This window comes from Heterocephalus glaber, unplaced genomic scaffold (assembly GCF_053883595.1).
Source record: "Heterocephalus glaber isolate CG9 unplaced genomic scaffold, H.glaber_assembly_v1.0 deba00001861, whole genome shotgun sequence".
Taxonomy (NCBI): domain Eukaryota; kingdom Metazoa; phylum Chordata; class Mammalia; order Rodentia; family Bathyergidae; genus Heterocephalus; species Heterocephalus glaber.
Genome location: NW_028258501.1, coordinates 693246 through 705676, shown reverse-complemented (window position 1 = coordinate 705676; position 12431 = coordinate 693246). Strand labels below are relative to the sequence as shown.

The 12431-nt window shown below is 48.3% G+C and overlaps 1 protein-coding gene across 1 annotated transcript in view; it reads left to right on the top strand.

Annotated features, from left to right (window-relative positions):
- The first annotated feature begins 248 nt into the window (after positions 1–248).
- Mecp2 (methyl-CpG binding protein 2) overlaps positions 249–12431 on the top strand; it is a 56903-nt gene continuing 44720 nt past the window's right edge. The window contains exon 1 of the mRNA XM_087204075.1: positions 249–393. Coding sequence (XP_087060201.1) covers positions 323–393 — 71 coding nt within the window. The 5' untranslated portion in view covers positions 249–322. The remainder of the gene's footprint in view (positions 394–12431) is intronic.

The following is a 12431-nucleotide window of genomic DNA, read 5'->3' as shown; positions in this document are numbered from 1 at the left end:
AGCCGCCTCTGGTCCCCAAATGACGGCCGAAGGCAACCAATCGGCGGCGGGACAGGGGTCCGTCCCCTTTTCCCTCGCCCAAACGGACAGGAACTCTCGCCAATGGAGGGCGCCTCCGCCGAGACCCCACCCCAGCCCGGCTGCGGCAACCAATGGAGGGCAGGCTCCTGGCGGCGCCGAAGGCGGGGCGCGGGCGCGCAGGTGCAGCAGCGTGCGGACTGGCCGGGAGGGCGGGGCGCGACGTCCGCCGTGCGGGGTCCCGGCGTCGGCGCGCGCGCTCCCTCCTCTCGGAGAGAGGGCTGTGGTAAAAGCTGTCCCGAAAATGGCTGCCGCCGCCGCCGCCGCCGCCGCCGCGCCGAGCGGAGGAGGAGGAGGAGGCGAGGAGGAGAGACTGTGAGTGGGACCGCCGCGCCCGCGGGCGGGGACCCCTGCCGGAGGGCGGGGGGGTAGGGGCGGGACGTGGCGCGGGAGGGGCCCACGGGGTCGAGCGATAAGGCTGACGGATGGCGTCCCTCCTCTCTACCCTCCCCCTCCCGCCGGTGGCGGCTCTCCCCTCGGCCTGTCACCCGCACACGCAGGTGAACGTCCTCGGCGCAGTCTCCCCGGGCCATCCTCACCCGGCGCCGCCCGCTCTCTGCGCGCATCTTAGCACCGGCCCCGCGGGCGCCCCTGTCGCCGGGGCTTCGTCGGGCGGGCTGCGCGCGCTCCTGTCCTTCTTGGGGATTTGGGCCGCGGCGCCGTCGCGCGCCCGCGGCCCCGGCCTCTCTCTGGATCGCGCTCTCCCCGCTCCCTCCCTCGCGCGCCCCCTCTCCCGTTACTCGGCCCCCCCACCGGCGCGCGTGCGCAGTCCGCCTCCCGTCGGGAGAGTGCGCCACAAGGGCTCCTGCGCGCTCACCCCCATCTCCGGGCTCTGCCTCCCCCCTTCTCGCCCATTCCATGACTTTCTGCTCCTGCTGCTAGCGGACCAGTCTGCCAGCTCCTTCCCCCGGGTAGCCGGAGGCGGTCGGTGGAGGTGATTGCCCCCCTCCCCTGGCCGAGGAACGGACACCGTGTGCCTGGATCCCACCGCTCATCCTATGCACTTGATCTTAGCCAAAAGGCCGACAAGCGATCGCTCATCCTATGGAGCTGGTTCTGCTCCCATCAGTACCTGAGGGCGGGGACCTTGCGTCCAACGGCAGCTAAGGCTCCGGGCCCAGCTAAGGCTCCGGGCCGAGAGCGTGCCCCCTGGTGCACAGAGGTTCTTGGGGTGCCGTGCCTTTGGACTCCGAGCGCCCTCTCACCCCCCACCCCCCCGCCGGCGATCTTCCAGTTACATAAGTGGAGTGGGACATAGTATGTGACGGGCTTTCATCGTCCTGGAGTGCTCAGGATTACTGGGACCAGAAAGGGGTGAGAAGGGGCAAGCTCATGGCATCGCTCTGACTCCTGTCAATTACCTCTGAAAGTTTATTCTCTTTTCACTTTGGTTATGACTAAATCACCCAAACTAAAATTCAGGTGACTTTTACAGAGCCGTGGTAATGTTCCTGTGCCGCCGCCCCCCCCCCCCCCCGCCAAGACTTAAGGTCGTTGTCCAGAGTCTGAAAAGGTTGCTTTCACAAGGGAGACCCTTCGAGGCCTTACTGGGAATACCTCTGGTGTGCATGATGGCTTAGGTGTGGGTTGGTCATGGCAGAAATGGGCCCTCCCTCAAAATTGATATTCCTGACTCACGATCAGACAGATGTATGCTTCTAGTTATTTTTCCAGGAACACAAATGAGCTCTGCCAAGCCATTTGCACGTTGTACCTCCCAGTGTTCGAGATCGTTGGCCCAAAGTCTGACATAACAGGATCAAATTCAGGGGTGCTTGGTGACTGAGGCACCAAATGTCCTGGTACGTAATGCTAAGTGGCTTGAGGTGTGTGACTCTCACACGTTTTCATTGTTTTGTTACACTATAAAAATAAAGCATATTTGGGTTTGGGTAGTAAAGTCACACTAATAAGCAATTACTACTCAAGAGGAGAATTTTGGGTTTTGTGGCTAGAATTTTCATCTGGATCTCAGCAATTTCATTTCATAGCAAGATTAAGGTAACTTCTTGGGTCTTTTGAAATATGCTGGGTCTGTATAAAAAGACAGGGTCTGGGTTTTTTAGGTCTTTTGGGAATTTCCACTAGGCATAAAGGGAAATGGGCTTAGTTATGGGGTTTTCAGGATTTCTACTTCAAATCCCAGTAAGGAACCCTAGGAAAGTCTTGTTTTTATTTTGTTGCCTGGTTACATCAGAACCTTAAAAGACAAAATCTGGTGGGAGCATAGTTGATTAGAGTAAAGTAAGTTGTGGGCCAGGATTTAGCTCAATGGTTCTGGCGCCTGTCTCACAAGCACAAGGACAGACCCAAGTTCGATTCCTGGTACAAAAAAATAAAGTAAGTTGTCATAGATCACTCAGTGTCAGGTCAACTAGATGGCTGTCACTGGGGTACAGTCACGTGTGCATACACGCTCACCTCACTAGATGAGGGTTCCCATATTTGTATATCTGAGCCAGATGCAGGACCAGTGGAGGTCTCTGCTTTGCTTTCAGATGCACCCCTTCAGGTTCCCTTGAATCGGTGCGGCCAGCTTCCAAAGTAGAGGTTCCCCTCACAGGGCCTGTGGCTGACCTCAGTGGCATCTAAAGCCCAGCATGTCCCCTCAGCTGGGAGAAACCATGTATGGCTTTCTTGCTGGTACTGGCCTGTCACCCTGTTCTATTTCTTGTTGCTAAAAGTTTGCCCTGAGTGCTTTACATTTGGAATACCAAGTCTTTGTTTCACCTAGTAAGAAAGCACTATGTAGGGGCCAGGGATTTAGCTCAGTGGTTCCGGCACCTGTCCCAAGTTCAATCTCTGGTACCAAAAAAAAAAAAAAAAGGAAAGCATTATGTAGTCCTCTCTACTCTACTCTTGTTCCCTTTTGAACCCTGAGAGGGGGCTGGGGATTTAGCTCAGTGGTTTCGCCGCCTGCTGAACCCTGAGAGAGGTCCAGACAGGGCATAGACCCCAGTGTTTTTGGAGGGCCCTGATACAACTTTGCATTCTGTGCTTATGTTTGTAGCTTCTAGACAGAGCTATTTCCCCTGCCTCTCTGTCCCTGTGGGACCTCATCTAATGGGGCAGGGGGCAGGCTATGGAGTTTGAAAAGAAACCTGGCTCCATGAGTCTAGTAAGAGTTGTGCCCACCAGAATGGGCCTTCTCCCATGTGGAGATGGCCCAGGAGCTCATTGCTTGAACCTACAATAAAGAACAGCAGAGGTAAACTTGTTTGCCAGAGTTCCACTGCTTCCAGGGCTATTTGCATAAAAAGTGATGTGCTCTGGAACCCAGTCTTTTATAAAGGTGACTATCAGTTGGAATCTCCTAATTGGCCAAGAGCAGTTTGTCACCAGGCTACTGAGTTCTCTCTGGGGAGAAAATGTTTGGCGCTGTAGTAGCACACGAGCGAGCGTCAAGTTCGGCCCTGACCTGGTGCATTCCAAGGCGTGTGCAGGAACACCTGCTTGTTCTTCCCACCTGCTGTTCCAGTGTCATCCGTGCAGGCCAGGCAGACACAGTCTTCATGCTGGGGGGAGCGCTGCTGCTGGTCCCTGAAAGGGCCCATCCTCAGCTTCAGCACAGGCCCTTCCAGCCACACTGCTGCTGGCCTGCCTCGGAGCCCCAAATCAGAGGCGCCCTCCTTCCTGGGCTTGCTGTCTCGGAGCTGTGCTCTCTGCCTTCCCCATTCTCTTCTGCCTATGTCTTGAAGGGACCTTCTCTGCTCGAGAGCTGCCTGGCCCCGAAACTTTGATGTAGGTGTAGTGTGTGGGGGACCGAGTGCAAGCAGGGATGGGGGTGGGCAGCATCCCCACTCCCATCCCAAGGGTGGGTGTGAGTGCTGTGGTAGAGAATAAGGCCTTGGCCTTTTCACGATAAGATGTACACTGCTGGATTTGTGCCCAGTGGATGTGTGCTCACTATCATGTGCAGCTGTGTTGCAGCTGCTGCAGCTGTCTGGCAGGACCAAGCCTTGGGAAGGGGGCACTTGTCTCCTTGCCTAAGAACTGGGGGTGCAAGATAGATTTGGGTTTTTGCCTAACTGTTCTCATTCTCGGACTTCCCCTCATAAAATCTTGAGTTAGTTAAGAATCTCAAACTTACAGAGCTGGAAGGAACCTTAGTCCAGCTCCCTCAGTTTACAAGTAAATCACCTGGTGGCCTTGAGGAGTTGCAACTTTTCCAGGGCCTCCTAGCCAGGCTGCTGGTGAGATTTTTTACTATACTGTGTAGGTAACCAAGAAATATTGTCAACGGCTGGGATTGCAAAGCATTCTATGGCTTGGCTCTTTGTTTAAGGGGATTAAGGGAATTATGAGGCTTCACTGCACCTCAAAAGAGAATTCTAGGTACCATCCAGGCAGCTGTTGCCTAGCCATAAAGAAAACAGCGGGGCCTACCCTTCCTGGGTTGAATCACGTGTGTCATTGCCAATAGTTTCTAAGGTATATACTCCGTGCTTTTGTTTTTAGTCTAAAGCTAAAAGTGCCACTGTCAGGTCAGCAAGGTATCAGAGATTAGCTAATATGAAACAGTTTAGGTTTTAACAAGGAAATGATAGTTCTTAATGACAAAAGTCCTTTTGAACATGTGTTCAAAAACAAAAGAGAAATGATCAAACTAATAACTCAGTTCATTGGCTGTGCAGATTTGCTGTTCTGTGAAGTTTAGCCATGACTGCTCTGAAATAGCCATGCGTCTGTATTTTGGGTGATGGTGTTGGATCTCCCCGGGCACCTGGTTTCCCTGGGTGCTTTGTTTCTCACAGGGCTAAAAGCCCCTTATGTGATATTGCAGCAGCCCTTTGTAACTTCAGCCACTTGCTGAAAAAGGAAGCCTTTGCCTCTGGATTGTGCACGTTCTTTGGGGAATGGTATGTTGATGTTTTGTGTTATCTTGAACACATATTCTTTCCCTGAGTGTTTCTGTGTGACATGGTGGAAGAAATACTACTTGCAGAAATCACTACTCACGGTATGCTTTGTAGAGTCAAAATATCCCTCAGAGGTGACAAGACCTGTGATAGTGTTGATGTGAACCAGCATGAGTCTTTATTTTAGCACCGTGTATTATGTGCCAGTAATTTGCAGTTTATCCTTTGTTTCTAGCTAGGTGAGCTGGGAAATAACATAGTGCTTTGACTATGTGATTATCTTCAAAATATCCCAAATAGCCCTGGGAAAAAGGTCATACAGCTCAATGGGGGCTTTCAACTTACAATTTTCTTTGTTTTAGGCTCCATAAAAATACAGACACCAGTTCCTGCTTTGATGTGACATGTGACTCCCCAGAATACACCTTGCTTCTGTAGACCAGCTCCAACAGGATTCCATGGTAGCTGGGATGTTAGGGCTCAGGTAAGTAACCTTCCTTTTTTTTTTTTTTAGTATATGTCCTGGTTTGGCAATCTGTTTTTAAAAAAAAGGAAAAAAAAAGATATTCTGCTCTTGGACAGTATAAATGTACCCCAAAGACTAAAGACATAACTGTGCCAAACTGTGCCATATAATAAAAAAAAGTCACTTCCCTGAGCCCTGAAAGGTCCATTTGGGGAGAGTTACTTGGTAGTCACAGCACGATCTAGGGGCGGGTGTCAGATGAGAGCTGGAACTGGTGACCTGCAGCTTCAGGTCCCCTGGGAGCAGGTGTCTGAGCACGTCACTTGCAGGCTGCCGTGGCCGCATGACCCTCAGCACACTGCTGTGTTTGCTCTGGTTTGGGGACTCACTGACTGGTCAGTGTTAGCAAACCCTGGTAATGTGGTTCAGGTATGGGAACCGAGTGTGGCCCCTAGGACGCCCTCCTGAGAGCTGTCCTAAGGTGGCAGAGGCCTTGGCTAGTGGCACTGCTTTCCTTGCTCCTCCCCAGACGCCAGCCGGCTCTTGGGGCCTAGAGCAGAGTGGGTGCTTTCTTAAGAAACTGGTGACCCAGGCCATTCTAGATCCGACACTCGGGTGCCATATCAGGTGCACTTTGAATGACTTTGGTACTGTTGTGTGTTCTGCAGTTTTGTGACAATGAATTGTTCCTTATTTTTCAACTATCAGGCTGAGTATCAGGCTTTTTCTGTCTGGATCTGTGGTTATTCCATATTTCATATCTGACCCCTGGGTTTCAAAAATGCTGTGTGGTAAAGCAGAGTGTTCTGGTTGACTTTTCACATTTCCCATTTCTTTTAGTACAAAAAAATCTTGAGTTTTCACATATGTTGCATTGTGATTCCAGCTGAGACCCCAAGTAGCACTTCGTTGTGTTTCTCTCTTGATTTCTAATACCTTGGTATGAAGCTGCTGTAGATACCTGCAACAGACTTCCATTCAGGAATCGTGGAGGGCGAGGTTTGAGTGAGGCTAATAAGTGTGGGAAGAAATGAAGATGATCACACTGACCCCAAGCCCAAGTTTGTTTCTGCTCCTGATCATGTGACTTGAATTGTCGGTCCCCTTCCCGCTGTGCTTCAGGCTGGGCCCTGGGCCTGGCTGGCTGACAGGAGGTTCTTTGTACTCGGAGTATTTAGGCTGGTGGGAGTTGGACGGCCATGCTTTGTACACTGACTCGGAATTGTCTGCCCTCAGTGCAGTGTGGGCAGTGAATGGCTCTCTGCCTGTGGATGTTAGGTGTGGAGGGGTGGCTTGTGTTTTTAATAGTCTTTCTCAGATTGCTTATGTATTTAGAAGCTATACAAGTTTCTCCTAAGAAATATAGAAAGGAAAAATGATTTAAAACAAAATCTTCCCTGCTTTTGAAGGAGAATGTCATTTGAGCAAAAAGGATAGAACTTGTCTTTAGTAAATAAATGCTTAATATCTTAGTTTCCTTTTAAAAATAATTACAAAAATAATACATGCTTTTATAGAAGTTTACCAAATAAAAAATGAAAGCTCCCCCTTGCTGTATGCTCACACTACCGTTAATAGCTGTCGATCTTCTCAGTCTTCTAAGACTATGGATATGTGCTTTTTATGTTTTTAACAGATGGGATGGTGTTGTGCATGATCTGCGTCTCTCCACCTTGTGTATTTGTCCCTTGTTTCTTTTCTGTAGCGGTACAGTCTGTGCTGACTTCCCATCATGTGTTCTGCCGCCACCCTCTCGGTTCTCCCAGCTCCTGGCTGCGGACAGTCATACAAGGTTGAGCTCCCTCGCCGGCTGCTTGCTGGAAAGCCTGGCTGCCTGCACTTGGCTTGCTCTGGTGCTGCGGCATCCCCTTCCCGGGTGGCTGCTCCAGCTCCCACAGCAGGCTGAGGAAGGGCTGGTTGCTCAGACTCCCCGGAAGGGTATCCTTTTTCCAAAGCAGTGTTTCTTGGATTATCACTGAACCTTGGTAATCATTGGCCATCAGGATATTTCTTTTTAAGTTGATTTGTAGGAACTGTTAATGGATTAAGGATATTAACTCTTTGTCATCATGCAGATGTTTTTCCTACTTTATCATGTCTTTCAGATGTGTAAATTTCTGTTATGATTTTTTTCTTAGCTTTTCTAGGTAAAATACAGTACTTTCCTACTCTGCGAACGGATTAATACTCACATATCTTCTTCCTAAAAAAAAATTGATGTACTGTATTCAGACATGCATGTTTAGTGCACATAAGAGAGTCTCATGGGTAAATACTTGTTCTTGGGTTTTGCTTTAGGACGGATGCCATCCGGAGCCCACTTAGGCAGGTGTCTTAGCTAGGTGGTGAACCAGCCGTCCGGTCTTCACCTTTAGCAGATTCTGGCTTCACATGAATAAAGTGTCACTTCAACTTTTCCTCTTTTCTTTACCAAGTTGCTCCTCCTTTTTGAAGCTTTTCACCATGAGGCTTGGCTCAGGCTGTTGTCGGACAGCCCCTCGTTCTCCCCTCAGGCCTCCTTCGGGCAACTGCTTCGGCGGGGCTCCATGCTCCTTGCAGAGAGACTGAAGAAGATCCCATGGCTTCACCAAAGTGGGTTCACCCCTAAACTGAGAGGAACCCAGAGTGCAGGTTTGCAAGCTGACAGTAAGTTCAAGCTTTAGGGTAGACTGTAACATAAGCATGATTTATTTTCCAACTTGTGTAATTGCAGGCTGATTTTTTTCTTGAATTTATGATAATGGTAACTTCTGTTGAAACGGTTCTGTATTCAGCTAGCTTGGTTGTGATGGAGTAAAAGTTGCACACTGATAAAAATCATTAATTTTGGGGGCCAGGGATTTAGCTCAGTGGTTCCACCACCCACCTCGCAAGCGCAAGGTCCTGAGTTTGATCCCCAGTACCAAAAAAATCATTAATTTTCTGTAATGATTTTGAGGCTTTTCTGTAATAGCTGATGAAAATATACACATACTTTTGGTGACTGTATTCTTTTTGGGTTTTTTTTTTTTTGGTACCAGGGATCGATCTCAGGTCCTTGTGCTTGGGAGGTGGTGACTGTATTCTTAGGGTAGCAAATGTAATTTTTGCACCTTGCAACATTAAAATCTAGTAAATATCCTCAAAACAGAATTCTGATCTGGATTGAAAATATTTTTACTTAAGGAATATGAAAGACTAAGGACTAAGGTAAAAGCTTCTTGTATAAGGCAGGGGTTTTAAATGAGTTTTTTTTCCTTTTGAGGCACAGTTTCTTTGTAGTACAGGCTGGCCTTGAACCCACTATGTAGCCTAGGCTGGTCTCCAACTCACAGCAGTCCTCCTGCCTTAGCCTCTCAAGTGCTGGGATTATAGGTGTGTGCCACCACAGCTGACTTCAGTGAGTGTTAATACTTAGGCATGTAGTATATAATGAAAACAGTGGCATAAAAGCCATGTAGAAGGCATGTGTGGCGCATGTGCTTATCAGGTGCGAAGCCCTGGGTTCCATGCCCAGCATGAAGGAAAGCTAAGGTAACATGGAGGAAGAGCTCCCTCCTAGCCCGTCAGCTGACACAAGTTGCTGTCCCTGGAGCAGCCACCAGGAGCAGCCTCCTCTTTGGCAGTGTGCATGTGTGAGTGAGTGCGTGTGTGCATTACGTGTGCATGTGTGGATACATGTGTGTGGGGGGCTGTTGATGCAGCCCCATGGGACAGTGTGCACCTCACATAAGGAGGCTCCGGCTTTATTCCTCAGCACCAAAACACGTCTCATGTGGATTCAGTTTGTATCGTGGCTAAGTAGACATAACGAATGTACCATTCTCATCATTGGAAGTGTACACTTCAGTGCCACTAAGTACATTCACATTGCTTTGCAACTATCACTGCCATCCATCCTCCAGAGCCCTCCTCATCTTGTGAAACGGAAATTTCCTACCCATTAAACACGAGCTCTCAACTTCTCTCCTCCTCCCCTTATCCTCTGGAAACCACCACCTTATTTTTTGTCTCAATAAATTTGAGTATTATGCCAGGCATGGTGCACATCTAATCCTAGCACTTGGGAGGCTGAGGCAGGAGCATCACTGCAAGTTCAAGGCCAGCCTGGGCTACAGAATGAGTTCAAGTCTAGCCTGAGCTACATGGAAAGACCGTGTCTCAAAAAAAAATTTTTTTTAATATTCTGAAGTACCTTGTATATATATATTTTTTTTGGTACTGGGAATTGAACTTGGGACCTTGTGCTTGCGAGGCAGGCAGCAGAACCACTGAGCTAAATCCCCAGCCCAGTACCTTGTATTATTACAAATCTTTCTGTATGTGTCTGTATGTGTTATGTGTGTACATATAAACAAGAGTGTGTAGGAGTGTGTGTTTTTATATAAACTACAAGATCTTGTACTCATTTGCTCTTTTTAGCTAATATGTCTTGGAGAATTGTTCAGAATCAGTTCCTATAGAGCCATAGCATTCTTTTTAACGCTTGGGTTTAAATAGTCCATTGAGTGGGATGTACTGTGATTTTTTTTTTTTTTGGCACTGGGGATCGAACTCGGGACCTTGTGCTTGTGAGGCAGGTGGCAGAACCACTGAGCTAAATCCCTGGCCCTGTACTGTGATTTTTTAAAACCAGTTTTCTTTTTTGTTTTTATTTTTTCTTGGACTGGGAAATAACTTATTTTTCATATCATGGTGTTCAAGAGTTTGGCATATTCTTTAAAATTGTTTTTTAGTTTATAGAATTTTGACTAAAACATTAACCTTTGAACCTCCTACTGAGAAGCCTTCTGAAATGTTTTCTTATATCGAGGATTGTATATTGACATTGAGCACAAGGGAAATGCAGATCGCAACCCCATGAGATGCCACTTTGCCCCTAGGATGGCTGTAATCAAATGGTGTCTAATAGCAGCCCCTGCATGGATAGAGCAAAATTAGAACCTTCAGATACCCACCAGAATAGAAAATAGTGTGACCTTCGGAAACCAGTTGTCAGCCCCTGCAAAAGTTAAATGTAGGAGTTAGCTTATGACCCAGCAGCTCTGCTTCTAGGTACACATCCGAGAGAATTCGTACATGAGTGTTCATGGCAGAGCATTCTTGACAGCCACTGGGTGGCTGACAGCATGTGGTCTCTCTGTGCAGGATGACACTGCCGGTGCATCGGGGAAGGGCAGACACAGAAGGCCACCTCACCCATGTTTCTGCAGGAAGCCAGTTTATAGCCACGGGAGAAACACGACAGGTGCCGCTGAGAGAGTGGGTTCTTGGGAGTGCGGGAATGAAAACGTTTCCAACCTAGATAGTGGTGATGGTTGGACAGTTGTGTGAATATATTAAAAACCATAGCCAGTTTTCAATGTCTGTATATTTGTGTCTCCAATTTTTAAAGCTTCGTTAATGCTGTAGCGAGTGGTGTTGTTTTTTTTTTTCTTTTTTTTCCACACACCACATCGGTCACACGAAAATGAGCAAGCTGCTTTTTTTTTTTGGTACCGGGGATCGAACTTGGGTCCTTGTGATTGCAAGGCAGGCAGCAGAACCACTGAGCTAAATCCTGGGCCCTAGCGACTGGTGTTTTACATACACCATTTGCTCATAGCCAAGTTCATCTGTGGGAGAAATTCCTAAAGAGAACTTGCTGGGTCACAGGGTTTGTGCATTTTAAACTTCCATCGCTGTAGCTCAGTCAAGGTTGGCCTTTTCAGTACCCAGTTGTTTTTCAGTACTGGGAATCGAACCCAGAGCCTTCACACTCAGCTGCATCCCAGCCCTTGTAAAATTTTTTTATTTTGAGACAAGGTCTCACAGGCTGTCTTTAACTTGTGATCTTCCTGCCCCAGCTTTCCAAAGTGCTGGGACTACAGGCGTGTGTCACCATGGGCAGCTTAATTATAGACTTTTAAAGAAAAAACTACTTCTGAGCACATAAGCACAAATTTATGACTCCAGTCCTACTTGTAAAGATTAGAGAACTGTTGTTTAGGCGAAGAAGAAGAAGTGGCGTTTAGCAGTTAGCACTAGAAAACAAAACTTTGGAAGCTTTCATTTCATCAAATGTGACTTTATGTGAGCAGGGCATTTGACAAGAGCCAGGCATGATAGCACAGTGATCCCAGTACTTGGGAGGGTGAGGCAGGAGGATCACTGTGAGTTCGAGGCCAGCCTGAACTATATGGCAAGACTTTGTTTCAAAAACAAAAAGAAAAAAAAAAAAGAACTTGATGAGGGGACTTTCAGCAGAGTCTTGTTTGAATCTTGAAAAAAACAGACCACTTTTCTTTTGTTACTGTTCTAAATTATGGTAGGTCTGTGGGACTCTGGGCTGGAGAGTCTCAGTGCTAGGCTTCTGCCTCCTTTGTCTTATAATTTACATAAAGAATATTGTGGGCGGAAGCATGGTGGCATGCCTGTGGTCCCAGCATTCTGGGATGCTGAGGCAGGAAGATCTCAAGTTTGAATCCAGCCTGGGAAACTTAGGTGATTTAGCAAGTCCTTGTCTCAAAATAAAAATATTTTTTAAAAGGGCTGACAGATGTTCCTGGGTTCAATCCCCAGTACTGAAACAAAGGCTGAGGTTGTAGCTTAGTGGTAGAGCACCCCTGGGTTCAGTCCAAGAAGTATTTAGGGCCAGCTTGCTTCATTTCTCTCTGACTGTTGTACTCTTTGTATAGCAAGACTTTCCTCGTATAACCAGTGGTGACAGCGGCTGTGCCGGCTAGTGGGAACATGTCAGGGAGGGGCAGACATGCAAGCAGGCTGTGCTGAGAGCACTGCTAGTCATTTGGGGCCTACCTACCATGGCAAGAGCTTCCACCCAAGTGGAAGCCAGGCCAGGAGGAGACTAGGACCTGAATCACCAGGGAACGTGAGCTGCTTAAAGGCCTGCAGAAGGGGAGGCTGAGGCAGGAGAGACTTGGTGGACCATGGCAGAGGAGCCCTGGGATGTGAGCTGGGCCACATGGAGGAGGTATTTCCTTCCTCACGGCATGTGGTCTTCGGGTGTAGAGGCACAGGGATGCTGGGGGCTCTGGTTGTCCTCAGGT